Genomic DNA, 20,822 nt, shown 5'->3' on the forward strand with positions numbered 1-20,822 from the left:
AAAAGGGAAAGCCGGAATCTGATTGGTTGAGAACTTGGTAGAATCACGATGTTTGCTAAGACAACTCAAAGAAGTCTTTTTATTTCTACTATTTATTGTTATTATTATTTTTAAAAGTTAGCATTGTTACATAAGTTGGTTTTAGGCAGGAGAGCCAATTGCCTCCGGGCCGGGAACGTTTTGTCCCCCAGTGCCAGAGGCACGCCTAGGCAGTCCAGGTTGAGAGCCGGCCGGAACCTTGGCGCCGCGACGCCAGTTTCCGGCGGGCTCCTTAGAGCGCGGAACAGCTTTGGGCCGAAGGACCATGAGAGGGCCGGAACCGGGTCCCGAAGCTACGATGGAGGGGGACGTGCTTGACACTCTAGAGGCACTGGGGTGAGTAGTCCTGGGGCCGCCTTTCCCCCGAAAACGTAAGCTGTACCTCCGATGGCTGCCTCAGTCTCCTCCCCGTGGGCCTTCGCTGAGCTCTTGCCGCTCGGTGCAGGCCTCCGTCCCTGCCTCGCTGTCTCCGGCGCGGACAGAGTTAAGAGAGAGGCGGGAGAGAAATCCGCTTGGGGGGTGGAGCAGGCCCGGAGAGCTGGGGCGCTTGTCCCCCTCTTCCGAACTACTTGCTTCGGAACTCCGCAGCCGGGACCCGCGGCGAAGGCGCGGAGGGGCCCGGCTGGCAGCACTGCTGTGGGCAATTAGTTGCTGCCCCGCGGGTGGTATTATTGTTGACGCTCCGGGGGAGAGGCGCTGGAAGTCGGAGTGCAGCTGTTGACTGTTGTCTCCCACCTTGTACAACCTGTGGATTAATTAGGGCGCGGGAGCGAATCTCGTGCTTCCTTGACCCGAGAAAGGGGTTTTAGTTCAGTGCAAGTCCATTCATTTCACCGTTTCTTCCATTCATTAACAACATTAATTTAGTGTTAATCTGTATTCATTAATGCGTATTTGTGTGCTAGGCCGAGGAGGAAGACAGTTTTCAGATTACTAGTAGGTTACCTAGTCGGGAACTATAAAGAGTCTACTGCTGTTTGCAATTCAGGGTGGTTAAGTGCTATGAGAGCTCCTGGAATGATGTTAATACTTGCAGGCATGGGTATCAATACATGCAAAATAGTCTCTCCTTCAGCCTCATCCTGTTTTTCTTCATAGTCCGGGGGTCCCAATCCCAAATTATCTTGTCCTGAACATTTATTTATTGTCTCTTGAACATCCACCCTCCCCACCCTCCACCCCCTAATACACAAAAGTCAGCTCCAGGAGAACAGGTACCTTACCTGTCTTGTTCCCCAAAACATCCTACAACCAGATCTGCTACAATAAATAGTGGTTGGATGAATGGGTAAGTAAATGAAGAAAAGTTCAAAGCAGAGAGTGCACAGAGGTAAGCATAGGGCCAGATAGTTGCAAGTCAAAAAAATACACATTAATTAAAGACATTGGAGCCATCTGTAAAATTGTGTGCCCTGCCACGTCTGGAGTTTCTTGGATAGGATAGGCTGTGCCTTTGCAGTACTGTCGTGAAGCTTGAACCACCCTCTCGCCCCCCTTTATTTTTCTTAAAACTGCACTTGCTCCTCTATTAATTGCTTCTTTGGGACCCTGATAGTACCTACTTTGCAGTGACTCATTGTTACAGAGCCTTGCACTTACTAGATCCTGAATAAATATTTGTCAAGTGAAAGAACAGAGCCAGTGATTATTTAGGGGGCATTTTTACTTCTGTGAAATCCCGTGGAAATTTTCACGGAACTTGGTTAAGGAAGTAACCAACACAAAAAGTTAAAATAATTAAAGTGTTTCGGACCCAAATGGTTTGAGCTCCCAAGTATTCCAGATAAAACTAGTGGGATTCTATAAATAGTTTTTGAAAAATGGAAAGTCAGTGCTTTTTTTTTTTCTTTCATTCTTTGAATTTGTTTATATTATAGGTGTTTTGAAAAATGAAGTTTGGTATAATCTTGGCTTTTATCAAGGAAAATTATTTCAGATTATTCACTATAGAAAGTAAAACAGTTTAGAACTGATTTAAAACATACTTTAGAACTGATTTTTCCTGGAATAATTAAGGACAAGATTTTGAAGTTTGAATTTTCCTATAATGATAATGAAAAGTGAAAAAAGTAATTGTTTATTTACAATATGTGTTGTAATTGAACATGCGTTTCAAAATCTCCATGTAGATTGTGAATAACGCATTTTCTGTTGTGATTAAAACATTTAGGATATCAGTGAAGGTACTTCAGTTTATCAGATAAAATAGGAAATTAAAGGGAGGAATTAAAAGGGAAAATCTATGTGAAAGAACAGTTTAGTGATGTAGTACGTTATAAAGGAAAACAGTGTAGTAATAACTTAGTTTCCTAATCTGTGAAAGGAGCAGGCTGGATCAGATTTCAGAAGTCTCTTTCAGTTCTGACAATCTATGATTTTGTAGAACAGTGTATCTCAACCCTGGTAATACATCAAAATCATGTTTGGAGCTTGTAAAAAAAATGTTTCAGTGTGGTATATACCACCAGCTGTGTGAAGCATGATCTTCAGGGGTGCGATATAGGCATGCATATTTTTAAAAAAGCTTCACAGCCTAGGTTGAGAACCACCATTGTGGAGGGAAATTTATTTCACATATTTACTGAGCACAGCTCTGTATTGGACGCTGTTCTGAGAAGTCATTGGTGAGCAAAACAGACTTGGTTCCTGTCCCAATGGAGCTTACAGTCTGGTGGAGAAAAAGACATGATCACACAAATATTTATAAACTAAAATAAGTGTTTCAAAGGAAAAGAACAGGGTGACATAATGTGGCAGGAGGACCTATGTAGTCTTAGGGGTTAGTGACAGATTACTGAGGAAGTGACATTTGAGTTGAAATAGGAAGGGTGAGTAGGAGTTAACTAGGTGAAGTTGGCTGGGAAAGGAGGACAAAGGTGTCCTTACAGTGAGGACAAAATATGAAAGACCTTAAAGTGGAAAGGATCTGCCATATTAGGAGAACTGGAAGGGGGCTGATGTAGCCGGAGGGCAGAGAGCAAGGACCAGTGTTAGAAGATTGGATCAGCGAGGAACAGGGCATGCAGCACCTTTCAGGCCATGTTGAGGATTTTGTTCTTTGTCATGACAGCAATACGACATGATTGAAGAATTTTAAATAAAACAGGGAGTGATTAGATCAGGGGTCCCCAACCCCCCCGGGGCTGTGGGCCAGTAGTGGTCTGAGGCCTGTTAGGAACCAGGCTGCGCAGCAGGAGGTGAGCGTGGAGCGAGCGAAGCTTCATCTGCTGCTCCCCATGGCTCACATTACCGCCTGAACCAGCTCCCCTACTCCCCTCCCTCCGCCCCCTCTGTGGAAAAATTGTCTTCCACAAAACTGGTCCTTGGTGCCAAAAAGGTTGGGGACCGCTGGATTAGATGTCTAGTTTGAAAAGTTACCTCTGTCAGCAAGGTGGAAAATAGATTGGAGAATTAGTTAGTAGTCTAGGCAAGAAGTGATGGTTGCTCAGTGGCAGTGGATATAGAAAGAAGTATATTACTGGTCTCAGTGATTTGATTGGCTATTAGAGCTGAAGGAGATGACAGTATAAAGAATTCATTTCTTCAACAGGTATTTATTGAGCAACAAAATAAAATGATACACTTTGGAATCTCAATTGGACAGGGAAGAAAGTGAAGACAGCCGGAAGCTAGGAAATGCAGAGAATGTGGAGGGACCATAGGAACTGAGGTAGAGATGATATTAAGTGTGGTCAAAAGAGCAAGCTGGAAGGATAGATAGTAGGCTATGGTCAGGGAGTGTTCAAATTAGTGATTTCGGAGGTGACGTAGTTCCAGGTGATGGCATGATCTGGGTGTGGCTTACTTATGTGCAGTGGCAAAGGTTGGAAAAGAGGAGGTTAGGGAATTGAGAGCTCAGGGTATTGGAAAGGGTATCCATACGGACTTCGAAGAAACTCAGTATAATTGAAAAAAATAGGAATGGAGAGGAAAAACTGAGCACAGGGAATGTTGAAGAGTGTCCAAGAGATTGACAGGTGAAAACCACGAGAGAAAGAGGGTGGCATATCTGACTGGCCTGAGCCTGGAGAGAGCGGGAGATATTTATAAGATAATGAGGGAGTCGATCAAAAAATGGGCAGAAGATCTAAATAGACATTTCTCCAAAGAAGATATACAGATGGCCAAAAAGCACATGAAAAGATGCTCAACATCTCTAATTATTAGAGAAATGCAAATCAAAACTACCATCACCTCACACTGGTCAGAATGACCATCTTCAAAAAGTCTACAAACAATAAATGCTGGAGAGGGTGTGGAGAAAAGGAAACCCTCCTACACTGTTGGTGGGAATGTAAATTGGTGCAGCCACTATGGAGAACAGTATGGAGGTTCCTTAAAAAACTAAAAGTAGAACTACCATATGAGCCTGCAGTCCCACTCCTGGGCATACATCTGGAGAAAACCATAATTTGAAAAAATACATGCACTCCAATGTTCATTGCAGCACTATTTATAATAGCCAAGACATGGAAGCAACCTAAATGTCCATCAACAGAGGAATGGATAAAGAAGATGTGGTGTATTTATACAGTGGAATATTAGTCATAAAAAAGAATGAAATAATGCCATTTGCAGCAACATGGATGGACTTAGAGATTATCATACTAAATGAAGTAAGCCAGAGAAAGACAAATATCATATAATATCACTTATATGTGGAATCTAAAAAAAGAATGATACAAAAATGAACTTATATACAAAACAGAAATAGACCCACAGGACATAGAAAACAAACTTACGGTTACCAAAGAGGAAAGGGTGTGGGTGGGGAGGGGTAAATTAGGAGTTTGGGATTAACATATACATGCTACTGTATATAAAATAGATAAACAAGGACCTACTGTATAGCTCAGGGAACTATACTCAGTATTTTTTAATAACCTATAAGGGAAAAGAGTCTGAAAAAATAGGTATATATGGACGTATAACTGAATCACTTTGCTGTGCATCTGAAACTAACACAACATTGTAAATCAACTATATTTCAATTAAAAAAAAAAGATAATGGGAGAGCAGTGATATGGATGCTGTATTCAGAAGCAAGGAGGACAAAAACCCCACCATTTGACCGTCAGGCACTTAAGAGTAAAATACCCAAAGCTAGAGGCAGTAGGGATAAATCTTTCTGAGAAGACATTGACAGAATAGGAGAGTTGTTTTTTATGGATGGAACATATGGAAGAGTTTGAGAAGCAGGCAGAAGTGGAGAGCTGGATCAGAGGCAAGCCAGTAGGGTGGGTAAATGACAGGGGGAAAGAAAGGGTCTAATATTTTATATGTTGACCGATGAAAATAGAAAACAGAAAGTAAGTTAGACCCCGGCTGTGTCTTTATGAAGGTTTACCAATGGCCCTACTGGACTGAAGGTTTGGTTCACCCAGCTTAGAGCAGTGTCAGATCAGCAACTATGGTTCAAGTGTGCATGGCTCTGGGGGAGTCTAGGCCTAGGGGAGGTGTCCCCAGTTACTACTAAGTTATTACTCTTCGGAGTTACTCTTTGGAGTAAGAGTAGCACTTTCCTAATTCAATAAGAATTTATAGAACAAACTAAGCATGATAATAATACCTATCTTATAGGATATTGTGACAATTAAATAAGGTAATATACATACAGCACATAGCACTGGCCTAAGATTAGTTTATAAATGTTAGTTGCTATATGATTATGTTTGTTATTAGATATTCAGGTTTGTTAAATGCATTTCTTTTTTCTTTTTACCTATTTTGAGGAACTGAGGCATTAAAGCTTGTGTATTCAGGATTTAGTATTTTTGGTGATTTAGTAAATTTTTGCTGAATTTTAAAATTGGCATTTCAGTAAAAATAACTTACCAATAATATGAATTAGTTACATTTTTTCAGGAGCTTATGATTATTGCTTTATTGCAGAAGTGAAAGCAAGTAGGGGGAATAAGATATTTACTGTTAAGTCTCAGTGAGAGGTGCTGTAAGATATGGTAGAAAGGTAATACAGGGGAACCAGTCTTGGTTGGAGGAGCAGAGACTGGTCTAGTCCCAGCTGTCTTTACCTGGCTGCATTACCTGGCCAGGTTATTTACTTTGTTTCCTTATTAGTGTAGACAGAAGTTTGAGTTCACATGGAGCATTTGGGGTCAAATCTGGATTTAAATCAGTGTCGTCATTTATCTTCTGATATTATCTTCTGGTCCTACAGAATTAGGATAATAATAACTTCAAATCATTGCTGTAAAGAGTAGATGAATTGGAATATTCATCTGGCCTGCTACTTAAGGCAGGTATCCTAACCTTGTTGAGCCTTAATTTCTTATCTGCAAAAATGGGGCTTTGAAACTACTCACCCTTCGTGAAATATGACCAGAGAATTTAGAGAAAAAGAAACACAAATGGCCTTTAAACATATCAAAAGATGTACAGTCGTGCCATAAGAGAAATGTAAATTAAAACTATACTGAGATACCAGATGGTCAAAAATCCAGATGTTTGACATGAGTCAAATGTTTGGTAAGTTATGGGTAATGGATACTCTTCTACTTTAGTGGTACAACCCCTGTATAGGCAAATTTAACATTATCCAGCAAAGTTGGATAGCCATTTACCCTTTGATCCAGTGATCCTACCTCTAGAAATCTATTCCAGATATACACTGACAAGAATTTGCCCAATTTTTTTTAATAGCAAAGCATTACAAAAAACCAAAATGTCCTTCAGTGGGGGCATAGCAAATAAAATATGGTATATCCAGACAGTGGATACAACTATAAAAATGTTTGAATAGTATCTCTACAGATCTCTAGTATATATAAATACGTGTCTGTGCATGTGTATGTTTAAAAAAAGGAATAGAACAGTAGATAGTAGGCTGCCTTTTATCTAAAAAAGATACATTTATATATATATATATAGTGTGTATATATATGTTTATATTTTAAAACATTATGGTTTGACAACCCCAAACTAATAAATACGGTTTCCTATGAGGAAGGGAGGAAACAGAGTACTAGATGGAACAGTATTAAGATTGCAAGCTAGAATTGTCTGAATGTACCTTGTTTTGTTTTAGACTTTGAAATCGTATAAATGTTTTACATAATTGTAAAGCAAAATTAAAATGAAATCAAAACAAAAAAAGAGAGACAAATCCCTAAAAATTAAAAGCAAAATGAAAAAAATACCTATCAGTGTATTGAGTAGGAGGTTTAATCACATGGAAAGGAATTGTTTTTCTATACATCCTTACTGGAATCTATCCTAATGATAAAAATATAAATTGTTTTCATTAATTTTATTTTTAGTAATAATGCTGTTTTTTCTATTTTGAAACTATGTAATTTATGTTATTTTTATATTTACTAGGATTCTGTAAATGTCATAAAAAAACAGAATTTTCATTGTAAGAGAAAAATAGATAAAAATGTAAAACAAAATAGGTAAAAACCCTATAATTTTAAATTTGAACTGGAAATAGCAGTGTGAACTCCTGATATAATTTCTTTTAAAAAGGTACAGATACAGTGATTAACCTTTACGACCAGATTGTGTATTCTAAATACCATTGAAGAGAATCAGGGCATCTTGGAGAAATGGCTGATTACAGGTATAGGGGAGGAACATATTGTCATAGAAAGCAAGGAAAATATTCAAAGAATAATGGGGACAAATCAAAGGACTCATTGAGTAACATGAATGTGCTCCCACTAATCAGAGATAGGACAATTTGAGTATCAAAAGAAAAGTAAATGCAATGGATTAAAACCCATCAACTGTGCTAAAACTTACAAGTTTAATAATGTGGGGGAAAAAGGCTCAGTTACAGAAAGAACAGTAAAAGTAGAAAACTGGTATCAAATTCAATTAAGGTAATATATAAAAATGGTTTGAAAATTTAAGGTTCTATTCAAATACACTTTGTAGCAGTGTTTAAAAGTATAAAATTATAAAAGAAATGGTTAAGGTTAAAATCTCATATGTCCTCAGTTTTAATTTTTTTAATTTAAATTTGCATCTGTTCTTTTTTCACTATATTGCCTTTTTCTTATTCTTGTAAGAATAAGAAAAGTTATAGTTATTAGACTCTATTCTATTTGATTTTGTTATATGTAATATTTATCTTAAAATTGGTTGATAATTTTACTAAAAAATTTTAAAACAAAGTCAAATGTTAATTATATAGAGCAGAAATCAGCAAACTATTTCTGTAACAGACCAGATAGTAAAAATTTTAGGCTTTACTGGCCACACTGTCTCTGTCACAAATACAGGAAAACAGCCAGAGAGAGTTTGTAAATGGGTACAGTTGTTGGCTGTGTTCCAGTAATATTTTATTTACAAAGACAGGCAGCAGACGTTGATTAAAAAGTATTAGGTGTATTAGGGTTTTGTTTGTTTGTTTGTTTTAACCTTTTATATCTTCCTTTCTAGGTATAAGGGACCACTGTTAGAAGAGCAAGCCCTTATAAAGGCAGCAGAGGGTGGACTATCTTCACCTGAATTTTCAGAGCTCTGTGTTTGGTTAGGCTCTCAAATAAAATCATTGTGCAACTTGGAAGAAAGTATCACTTCAGCTGGTATTGCTATTGAGTTTTATTTACTTTTCTGTTTACTAGTAAAATGAAATGATAGGTTATGATTTACAGTTTTATCTATAATGTGCTCACTGTACAAAGAAAAGTCATTACTACAAACAACTTCAATATGTGATTTAAATATCTTTGGATTATATTTTATATTGACTAATCCAAAATTGGTTCTTAAATTTATGTAAAATTATAAAAAATTATTTATCTGCTGTCTTGAACTTAGTATTGTTCTTTAGAAAAAGAAGAGTCTGAATTTGGTTATTTAAAAAGTTTAAGTTTTGAATACTGCTTATTTTGAATTAAGGTGTTTTTTTCCCCTAAAGTATGCATATATTTAATCCCTAATTTAAGTTGTATTACCAAACCTATAACTCAGGACGTGGATTCACATAGGAATACGTTTATAAAAAACTCCTGTACTAGCTCACAAGGTTTATTTAATTCACTACTGTATTGGTAGCTGGAGTTCTTGTGGGTCTTTGATTGGTAGAATTTCAGACATGTAATAAAATGAAAAATAAAATTTGTGGGGACATTTGCTAGGAGACCAGTAGCCTTCCCTTCTGATGCTGTCCTTACTTTTAAATTGTTTTTTTCCTTGCCAAATCTAATAGAATTCACTTGAAGCTAAGTAAAATAAGCTGAATTCAGAACTTATGACACAAGTTCCCACATAATTAGATGATGAAAGAAAGATAAGCGCTGAGGCTTAATTTGATGATAGCATTTATTATCCAAATCCATAGAAATACAATAGAAATGGATCATTTGCTCTGAAGCCAATTAATAATTATAGCCATAATAATGCTTTTAATATTTCAGTTACTAACATAAAATATTTCCATTTTATCTGCTTTTATGGAAAGCCCATTGGAAGATATCAGAGATTTAAATATAAAAATATTTATAATTTCATGATTAGATACTTATGTTCTTGAATTTAAGTGTTGCTTTCCATATGTAGAAATATGTTTTGGTTACTTTGACCTAAGCTTTTGGTGTCACACATTTAAGGATTTAATGTCAAAGTGAAAATTTGGAATTGAATATAAAATTAAAATCAACTAGTGGTAGATTTGATAGTATCAGATTACATGGTAAATATTTAGTAAATGTTTTATACCTTTTCTTGTTTAAAGGGAAAGATGATCTAGAAAGCTTCCAGCTTGAGATAAGTGGCTTTTTAAAAGAAATGGCATGTCCATATTCTGTACTCGTATCAGGAGATATTAAAGACCGTTTAAAAAAGAAGGATGACTGTTTGAAACTTCTATGTAAGTTATGTTTCTTTGAACAATTTAAATGCATGTGTTTAATCTGGTTTGTGTTATTTTCAAGTCAAGATTTATGAACTTTAATTAATGAATCATTAGATATTTTGTGTATTAGAAAGTTTTTAATATTTGGCTTAAAATATGAAACTAACTCAGATTTTTATATAAATGTAGTATAAATTCTACTAAAGTACTCTTTAAGATTTCTAACACTTATGATTTATTTGGCCAATATAGAATGCCCAGCGTTTGTGACTTGTATGGTACTTCAGTAATTTTTCCTTCACCTAATTCATCTCTTTACATTTATGACTAATTGGCTAAAGTGGTGATCTCCAAACTGCTATTTAATCTTAAAACTCTCTGAAACTAGGCTGCTAAGCAGATTATTAGATGATAGGCACTGAATGATGGTTCAAAAATATTCATTGATCCCTTTCTACTGTACCAGAAACTGCTCTAAGCATTAGGGATGTATCAGTTTAAAGAAAAAATTGTGCCCTTGTGCCACGTGAATTTTAGTGAGTGTGGCCTATTTTCATCAGGCGTGAATTTGGAGTACAGATTACCTATATCTAAACAATTACTATGAATAACATCCATTTATTTATATTGGCTCCCTTAAAAGTTTTTTAAATTCAGTTAGTTTAATTTCATGCTATTTTGGAAGTTCTACAAGTGGTGACTATTTGAAAGAATTTTTCTAACATCTTCTATTATTGAAGATTTCTATTTTAGGTTGTACCATTTATAAAAAGATGCATGTGATATATTCCTCTATGTTCTAGTGTTAAAATGTTAGTTTCATTAGAGCAGAAATCATGTTTATGTGTTTCTATGTTCTAGTGTTAAAATGTTAGTTTCATTAGAGCAGAAATCATGTTTATGTGTTTAACTACTGGTGGTGTTGGAAGTGTTGACATTTGAATTATCTTGTTTGTTTTGGGGAGGATAAAAATTATGTGCCTTTCCCCCATTTCTTACACTATTTCCTTGTCTTCCTCCCATTCAGTGTAAGTCACTGATTTAATGAACCATTGTTACTAATGGGAGGTCACAGTAACCCTTAGGTGTATTGGGACACAAAGGAAGGTAAGAAGCACTGGCCATGAGGAACTTGCATATAGATATAGGTAATCCTTAGATTACCTTATCCTTACCTTAGATATAGGTAATCTGTAATTCTTTATGTTAGTCAGTGAGAACTGTGTAAATCATCATGTTTCCCTTTTTGCCTTTGCTTCTAAGAAGCTCAGCAATAACGGTAATATAAGTTTCTGGTCCAAATAAAAGTAAAGAGGAGATATAAGAGAGGTTGGTATAGTTTTTTCTGATTATAAAAATACATGCTCAGGAGGTGGGGTGAAATGGGGAATTGTTAAATGAGTACAAAGTTTCAGTTGAGGAAGATGAAAATGTTCTGGAGATGGATGGATGGATGGTGGTGATGGTTATACAACCGTGTGAATGCACTTAATGCCACTGTACACTTAAAAATAGTTAGAATGGTAAATTTTATGTTACATGTTGAAAAAATACATGCTCATCATAGAAATCTTACAAAGTAGATAAATATGAAAAGAAGAAAATAATTTATAATTTCACTCCCCAGAGAGGATCATGAATAACTTTTCAGTGTATTTCCTTTTCCTTTGTACACACATATTTAAATAAGATTTAGATCTGTTACAGATGTAGTTCCTGCTCTTCCTCTTCTTCATTTAATGTATTGTGAGCATTTTCCCATCACTTAGTATTTTTTGAAAAAATAATTTAAATTGGCTACATAACATTCTATGTTATGGGCATTTTTACTTAACAGATTTCAAATTTGGGGGTATTTGGATTTTTCTAATTTATCTATCTATCTATCTATTTATGGCTATATTGGGTCTTTGTTGCGTGTAGGCTTTCTCTAGTTGCAGTGAGCGGGGGCTACTCTTCGTTGCGGTGCGTAGGCTTCTTATTGTGGTGGCTTCTGTTGTTGCAGAGCATGGGCTCTAGGCGTGTGGGCTCAGTAGTTGTGGCTTGCGGGCTCTAGAGCGCAGGCTCAGTAGTTGTGGCGCACGGGCTTAGTTGCTTCGCCGCATGTCGAATCTTCCTGGACCAGGGCTTGAACCCGTGTCCCCTGCGTTGGCAGGCAGATTCTTAACCACTGCGCCACCAGGGAAGTCCCAATTTTTCTATTTTAAATTAATTTTTTTGTTCATATTTTTGGTTACTTAGACAAAGATCATGAACATTTAAAAAAATTCTCTGGTCTAGATATATTGCCATAATTTGCTCCAGAAAGGTTATACCAATTCACAATCTTACCAGCATCTATTTCATCTTTATCTTTAGTTTGACTACCTTTAAAACATGCTGATATAATAAGCTTCTTCATGTTCTTTTAGAATTGTTTGCAACGTGTGTAAAATGAAAAGGGCCACATTCCTAAATATGTGGAGAGCTTTTATAGAGATAAAAACTCACTGGACTACTGAGCCTGCGCGTCTGGAGCCTGTGCTCCGCAACAAGAGAGGCCACGACAGTGAGAGGCCTGCGCACCGCGATGAAGAGTGGCCCCCGCTTGCCACAACTAGAGAAAGCCCTTGCACAGAAACGGAGACCCAACACAGCCAAAAAAATAAAAATAAATATAAATAAAAAAACTCACTGGAAAAATATGTAAAGTACCTAAGGCATGAAAAGGCATTCTACAGAAAAAAGTTAAAAAAAAATTGCTTCTAAACATGAAAAGATGCACAGTTATACCCCAGAGTTAAAGAGTTACAAAAAAAAAAAAAAGGATACCATTTTTCACTTACCAGACTAGCAAATACCAGAAAAAAAAAGTCATAATACAAGTTTGCGGGGAGTAAGCCTTCTCATATACTACAGGCGTTGGAGTGTGGTGGGAGAGTAATTGGTACAATCTTTTGGAAAGGCAAATTTTCAATAACACAATTAAAATTCACCTGTCTTTTGACTTGGCAGTTCAGTGACTAGGAGTTCATACTAACTGTACAAAGATATATGAAAAGAATGTTCATTATGGCATTGTTTGTAGTAGTTAAATAGAAATGGTACATCTTTGCAGTGATACCATTCTATAGCCATTAGAATGAGAGTAGATAAAATGTGTAAATATGGAATGATCTCTAAGATATATTGGTAAATAAAAAATATATGGAACATGTATCGTATGCTCTTGTTTCTCTAAAAGAAATAAAAGTGCATAGGTGGTAGAGACATATACTAAATACACACACACACACACACACACACACACACACGCGCGCGCGCGCATGCCTAAAAATATGCCCAAGAAACTAACACTGGTGATTGCCTCTGGGGAGGGGGAATCTGAGGATCTGTGGTGGGAAGACGACTTTTCACTGTATTATTTCCCATCTGTGAGGATTAGCATTTTAAATACTAGACTGAACTCTTGTTTGTACTGTTACATACAGCATGTTTCCATAGAACATAGACAGACTTCAGCCATGATTGTGCACAAAATATAAATTTTTGAAGAACTGGTGATCTGCTTAATGAAGTTAAAAAATCAGAGGGACCTTGGCATAGTCCTCATGTGCAAAGTTTGATACGTTGGTCTTAACTTTTTGTGGGTTCTTTAGACTATCGTGTATAGATTACATGAAAAAATCTTAAATTAGTGGCTCTCGATTCTGCCTGCCCATGAGAGTCACCTTGGGTCTAAAACCACACAGATTCCCAGATCCTACTTCAGACCTACTGGTTCAGAATCTCTGAGGGTGCGACCCTGGTACTTGTACTTTTAAACAATTTCTCAGATATTTTTTCTGCTCAGCTGAAATCGAAACTGTTGTATTAAATTGTGTGTGTGTATAACTTTAAACAAATAAAAACAAACCCCAATATCTTTACTGTTGTAAAAGTTAATTTTAAAAAAGACTGTAATGATTTAAGATAATTTTTTGCTTTCCAAAATGATATTTTTTAGGTTTTTTTTAATTGAAATAGAGTTCACATAAAATATTATTAGTTTCAGGTGTACCACATAGTGATTTGACATCTGCATACATTATGAAATGGTCACCATGGTAAATCTAGTAACCATCTGTCCCCATACGAGGTTATTACAGTATTATTGACCGTATTTTATATTGTGTGTTACACCCCCAAGGCTGATTCCTTTTCTTTCTGGAGGTTTGTACCTCTTAAGCCCCTTCACCTATTCTACCCCACCCCCACACCCCTTCTCTCTGGCAACTACCTATTTGTTCTCTGTGTATATGAGTCTGTTTCCATTTTGTGTTGTTTGTTTCGTTTTTTCCATCTAAGATTTTGGAATGATTTTTAAAAATATGGCTGTTGAAAGGATGAAATAAAATGATGACAGTGAAAGGACTTGTGAACAGCCTGGGGTGGTCTGTCTTAAAGGCAGTTTTTCAAATTGCTCAATCTGCTTAATAGATCAGTTAAAGCTATACATTCTCCCCTGGCTTGAGCTGTGCGTATCAGAGAATATTTTATCAGTCTTACACATTCTTAAGCATTTTAAAATCGTTGAAGTACAGGTGGGTCTCTCCTACTAGGCTTTAAACTCTTTGCAAGTAGGCACTATTTAAAAAAAAAAAATTTCCTTCTGCCCTCTTTATTATTATTTCTTTTTGTGATAAGAATACTTAATGTAAGATTTACTGTCTTAGCAAATTTTTAAGTGTACAATATAGTATTGTTAACTATAGGCACTATGCTGTAAAGTAGATCTCTAGGACTTATTCATCTTATATAACCAGTATGTATCAAACTTTGCTTATGAGGACTATGCCAAGGTCCCTCTGATTTTTTAACGTATTTATTTATTTTTTGGCTGCGTCGGGTCTTAGTTACTGCGCATGGGCTTTCTCTAGTTGTGGCGAGTGGGGACTACTCTTCGTTGTGTTGCACGGGCTTCTCATTGTGGTGGGTTCTCTTGTTGTGGAGGACAGACCCTAGGTGCATGGGCTTCGGTAGTTGTGGCTCGCGGGCTCTAGAGCGCAGGCTCAGTAGTTGTGGCGCACGGGCTTAGTTGCTCCACGGCATGTGGGATCTTCCCAGACCAGGGATTGAACCTGTGTCCCCTGCATTGGCAGGCAGATTCTTAACCACTGCGCCACCAGGGAAGTCCTGGTCCCTCTGATTATAAAACTTCAATAAAACAGATCACCAGTTCTTCAGAAATTTATATTTAACCAATATAAAATTTATATTTAACTAAACGCCTTGTTTCCTCCTTCCCCGGCCTGGCAATCACCATTCTACTTTCTGCTTTAGGAGTTTGAGTGTTTTAGATTCCTCATAAAAGTGATATCATTAGTATTTGTCTTTCTGCGTCTGGCTTATTTCTCTTTGCACGGTGTCCTCCAGGTTCATCCATGTTGTCACAAATGGCTGGATTTTCTTCTTTTTTAAAGCTGGATAATAATTCCATTGTATACATATACCACATTTTCTTTATCCATTCATCTGTTGAAGGACACCTAGGTTGTTTCCAAATCTAGGCTGTTATGAACAGTACAGTAGTGAATATGGTAGTGAAGATCTCTTTGAGATCCTGATTTTTCCTTTGCATGTATACTCAGAAGTGGGATCTTTAAAGTATTCTTGTGCATTTTAACATTATTTGTTTTTCCCTTTTCTTATTATAGTATTTTTAAGTACAGAGCTTCAGGCTTTACAGATATTACAGAACAAGAAACGTAAAAATTCTCAATTAGATAAAAATAGTGAAATTTATCAGGAAGTTCAAGCTATCTGCGATACCCTTGGTATTCCCAAGTCAACAACTTCTGACATTCCACTTATGCTGAACCAAGTGGAATCAAAGGTATTGTATTTGTTTTATTTTTCATTTCCCCCAAATTCAGTTAAATGCTGATATGTAAATGTTGAATTAAAAATGAAAGTACAGTTGACCCTTGAACAATGTGGGACTTAGGGGTGCTAACCCTCTGCAGAGTCGATAATTAACATACAACTTCACTGTTGTCCCTCTGTATCTGCAGTTTGCATTTGTAAATTCAACCACCTGTGGATCAGATAGTACTGTAATTTTATTTAGTGGAAAAAATTCACATATAAGTGGACCAGCACAGTTCAAACTCATGTTGTTCAAGGGTCAACTGTATTTCCTTTAAGTACAAGATATACATTCTATTTAAAGAAACATTTATCTTCGTGTAAACTAAATTTTGGATTTGGAGTTAATATGCATGTGACCTAATTTGACTATAAGTAATATTCAGGAATCAGATCTTAATGAGTGAGTGCTAGGCTTTGTGAAGGTTTGCCCTGATAGAAATCGTTTTGCAAATTTAAGGGTCCCTTTTCTAAACAAGGTTGTATTACGGTATAATGAAAGAAGTATAGTTATCCTATGAAGTCAAAGGCAAACTAAATTTCTTTTTAATGGATGTTGTTAATAGAATTGCAGTGTGGTTGTCTTTGGCAGTGAGCAAAGAAATGCACAATTTCTGGTGGATAAGTGTTTAGTAAATGTTTGTTGTATAGTGAATAAATGAATGAGCACCCTGATGGAGTAGTTAAAAACAACTAAAACCTGTGTACTTCTAGCTTTTTTTTTTTTCCAGTTATTAAACTATCCTTGTTCCCAGTCAAGCCATCGATTAGAGAGAATGATACTCTCACAGACCAAATTCTGGCTTAATACCTAGGTTTTGTAGGAGTCCTCTAGGGGAATAATACAAGATTCATTTTTAAGGAAAAGAAAATTCTCACCCTCAAGAATAGGTACTAAAACTCTGTTTTTAGACATGCTCTTTTAAACTAAATTCTTGAATAAAGTACTCTTTGCATTGATAATTTATGAACTGAAAAATAAAAAGATTTGTCTTACTGAATGTCAGAGAATTTTAGTATCATTAAGATGAAAACACAGTATAAAAACTTTTTTTTTTCCCCTAGAACTTGTAAACCAAAGAATAAGCCTATGAATCCCAGCTCAGAAACACTGGTTAGAGTGTAGAGTTAATAAGTTGCTCTTCAGAATTTGTTTCTCTGGATTAAGAATGATCTGGGGTTGGCTAAAATATCTGGGGCTATTTCAAATTGAGACAGATTTCTAGACTCTTCCTAATCTCCCAGTGCTTACACATATTGATCCCAGAGAGGTTTTTTCCTTTTATGAGTTTCAGTTAGAATTTAAAAATACCCCCAAACCTCTTTTCCCTGCTTAAAGCAGGCTGTAATGCCTGTGTTCAAGTGCTGGCAGGCTAATTATAAGGTAGTAGTTACTATGGCCATCATGGCTAAATATTTACCTATAATGACTTACTTCTCCATTCAGTTCCTATCAAAAGCAAAAATTTCCATATTTTCTTCTATGTACGATGTGTCCAGAAGACACTTCTCACCATTGGGAAGGAAATTTATCATTATCTTTTAGCTCGAAGCTGTTCAAATGTAAATCTAAAGTAATTATAGTAATATTAACAGCACACATACAGCATTTACTGTGCTAAATGTTTATACGTAATAACTCATTGCATTCTTACATCACCTATAATGAAGTAGTAATATTATTATTTACAACAGCCATTTGAGAAAATTGAGGTACTGAAAGATTTAATAAATTCGACAAGCAAGTTTCTAAGTAGTAGTAGTGGTAGACTGGAGTTTCAAACCCAGGTGGTCAACCTCAGAGTCTGCTCTTAACTCCCTCTTTATCACAAGTAATTCTCAAAGTTATTAAAACTTTTATCTAATGTTGAAATACAGGGAATGTGATTATATGTGAGAAACTTAAGCATGCATTCAGAGTCCCTCTTGAGTAAGGGGTTATGACTAAAACTTTTAGTAGTATATGAAATATCAAAATCGAAGGTACTTACAATAGTGAGGAATCTACAGAAATGGTATGTTTTAAGAAAATAATAATTCTTTTCAATGTGTAAGAGCAGTGTCAGTAATCACTGTTGTAGTGGTAGATTTACTGTGATGTAAAGCTTAAGCTTTGGGACCCCCTAATTTGCACAAGTTCTTTCTAAGCTCATTTTTCAAAGATAGCTTTCTCAAGATTTAATTTAAGTGCTATAAAATTCGCCCATTTAAAGTGTACAATTCAATGAATTTTAGTATATTTACAGAGTACAACATCATCAAAATCTAATTTTAGAACATTTCCATCATTCTCAGAAGAAACCATGTGCCCATTTACAGTCACTTCCCATTACCACCACCAGTTTCCAAGCTAATTTTGTGTTCATAATTTTTAATTCTTTTTAAAAGAGGTCCCCCAACATTAAATAAGGTTCATACTCCTCAAAATGTGAACTCTTCCTGATTATTTTCTCTAGTTACTTTATAACTAAGCAACTGTAAATATTTCATTCTGTTTGAATGACCTCTGATATTGCTGAAGCAAAAGCGAATGTCTAAATCTTGTTCACCAAAATAAAAATGTTTCAAGTAATTCAAATCAGTGGCTTTGCAAAAGTAATGAAATGTGTATGTGGCGACTAATTGAGAGGGCTTGCTCTCCTGTGTTGTCTTGCTGAACAATGGAATGTGTACAGAATATTTAAGGGAGTAAAACCAACATACTCAGCAAAGGTTTTAGTATCCCTTTTGAGAATTTGTCAGCATGTAAGAGCGTGCCATCTTAAGAAGAAACTCTGAATTTATTTCACATATAAATTATAGATTCTCATAATAAAACCTTTTAGTAGCTACTTCTTTAGTTGTCCATGTACATTATTTCTTACTCTGGAAAAGGTGTGCTATAGCTTGAATTAATGTAACTAATGCTTCTTTGAGAAAGATACTCTGCATTGTAGTGATATTCTTTCCTATTATGTGAAGGTATATTTTAACTATTTCTCTTTAACATTTTATTAATTCTCTAGCATTCAAAGCGTTTTAAGCAAGAATAAGATCGTTTTAAATTAGGGATACACATTTTCACAATCTTTTATGTTTAATTTTAGGTGAAAGATATTCTCTCACATGTCCAGAAAAATCACGTGGGAAAACCACTGCTGAAAATTGATTTAAATCTGGAACAGGCGGTAAGTCACCCCCCCCCCCACCTTTTTATTAGCTTTATGTAATTAAAGTAGTGAATATGACTTAATTTTATAGATGGACATCTAGATTTTACAGTGTGTAGCATGCATTTTTTATATTGGAGAATTAAAATGGAATGATATTCTAGAACAGTAGGTCCTAACATTTCTTCACTCAGATTATTAATTAAAAAAAAAACCTGGGCAAAAGTATTTATAGTGCCTAATATGTTAGCATAGTTGTAATTTGAAAAGTGTAGTAGCTCAACGCCAACAAGATGGGAAGTTGTTGGTATTTTCTTTCCTTATTGGTCCAGACTACTTTGCAAGTAGACGTTTTACGTAAATTAACATGTTTGATTGAAGATCAGGTAAACTGTACCAATTGTAGAGTTTAATTTGTATGTTTAGTATCTTCCGAATATTTTATATGTTCTATCAAATATCTTTATCTAAATAATTTACTGTAAAGTCTCATGGGATCAGAAAATGACCATCAAGTACTACCTTTTGAATTAATAGGATGTATTGACCACAATTCTGAAATTTCTTTTCTGTGCATAATGAGTCTAAAGGTGATGATTTTTGTTTCCAAATTCCTTAGGAACAACTGGAAAGAATCAACGATGCCCTTTCCTGTGAATATGAGTGCCGTCGGCGGATGTTGATGAAACGATTAGATGTAACAGTGCAGTCCTTTGGATGGTCTGATAGAGCAAAGGTAAGGCTGTTTTTCCATTTGTGTCCTGTAGGTGGTACTCTGTGACAGCTCTTCAGGCTCTCTTGTCTGTTAGGTAACGATGCCACATTTGTACTTTATCACTCTGTCTGAAGCTCCTGCCCAGGCCAACTGCTGGTCTTAAATAATGATCCTGGTCTTGTATAAGTCCCTGTTTGCAAATATCTTAATTTCTCCCCATATCTTTCACATTTATTTAAAACTCATAGATGTTGTGATTTATGTAAGGATATACATAAAAGAAGGCATCATATGTGATAGTGAGATAGATATAGTGAGCAACTGGTCAAGAAAGAAGGATTTACTGCTAAACACCCTACAGTACACAGGATAGCCCTTCACAACAAGATCTGTCTGGTCCAAAAGATCAAAAGTAGTGGTTGACAAAATCTGTTTCTGATGATATGAGATCAGATTTTTCTTTATACATAATATATTGTTATTTTCATTCAACAGATAGTTGAATGCCTACTCTATTTCATGTACACATTAAAGGACATTTATTAAAACATATATTTGAACAGCAAGTGCAATGTGGCACACTGTACACAAAAAGAGGTGACTCTTCTGTAAGCATCATGCCTGTCTGCTTATTGTGCTTACTGTCGCTTTGTTTATTTAACTAATGTGAGGTTCACTATTCTTTTTCACCTTTGCAATCTGGTTAAAGTAACACATCACTCCTCAATGTTATCCTGTCTAAACCTTCTCTGATAAATAGCACCTGTCTGCAGAAAGCACCTGCTCAGAAGCAGTGTTAGACTCCCTGTTACTGTTAAGCTTGTGAGAGGTCACCCAGGCTGAGAGGAAAGAAATTAACAGACAAGCTGCTACTGTGTTCTGAAATTATGGGACTGAGGCCACGTATTCTTTGGTTTCTCTCCTCATGGTCTTTGCAGTCTTTCCAGTATAGTATGTCTCTCTTCCTATTCCACAGAGGGATTAAAACCCTTTTTTCCCATTTGATATATGTCTAAATCCTTTTATTCAACTGTCAAAAAAGTAAAATACTGATTTTTTTCTTCAGAAAAAAATAAAAAAGAAAGAAGGATTTAGGAATGAATCAGGTAGCACTGATGCCTGAACAAACCTTCTTAAAGGTGGCTTAAGGCTGTGGAGTGTGTTCCAGTTGAAGAGGGTGTTGGAGGGTGGGGGCATTCCCAAATATGGATCT

The 20,822-nt window shown here is 36.0% G+C and overlaps 1 protein-coding gene across 5 annotated transcripts in view; it reads left to right on the forward strand.

Moving 5' to 3' along the window:
• The first annotated feature begins 267 nt into the window (after positions 1–267).
• FAM98B (family with sequence similarity 98 member B) overlaps positions 268–20,822 on the forward strand; it is a 35,441-nt gene continuing 14,886 nt past the window's right edge. For all 5 annotated transcript variants that reach the window (XM_082649748.1, XM_082649749.1, XM_082649751.1 and 2 more), the window contains exons 1-6: positions 268–375; positions 8,443–8,588; positions 9,740–9,874; positions 15,535–15,713; positions 18,832–18,912; positions 19,514–19,630. In XM_082649748.1, the coding sequence (XP_082505874.1) occupies positions 305–375; positions 8,443–8,588; positions 9,740–9,874; positions 15,535–15,713; positions 18,832–18,912; positions 19,514–19,630 (729 nt within the window). In that variant the 5' untranslated portion in view covers positions 268–304. The remainder of the gene's footprint in view (positions 376–8,442; positions 8,589–9,739; positions 9,875–15,534; positions 15,714–18,831; positions 18,913–19,513; positions 19,631–20,822) is intronic.

The sequence above is a fragment of the Grampus griseus genome, assembly GCF_964374135.1.
Source record: "Grampus griseus genome assembly, chromosome: 2".
In the NCBI taxonomy this organism is placed as follows: domain Eukaryota; kingdom Metazoa; phylum Chordata; class Mammalia; order Artiodactyla; family Delphinidae; genus Grampus; species Grampus griseus.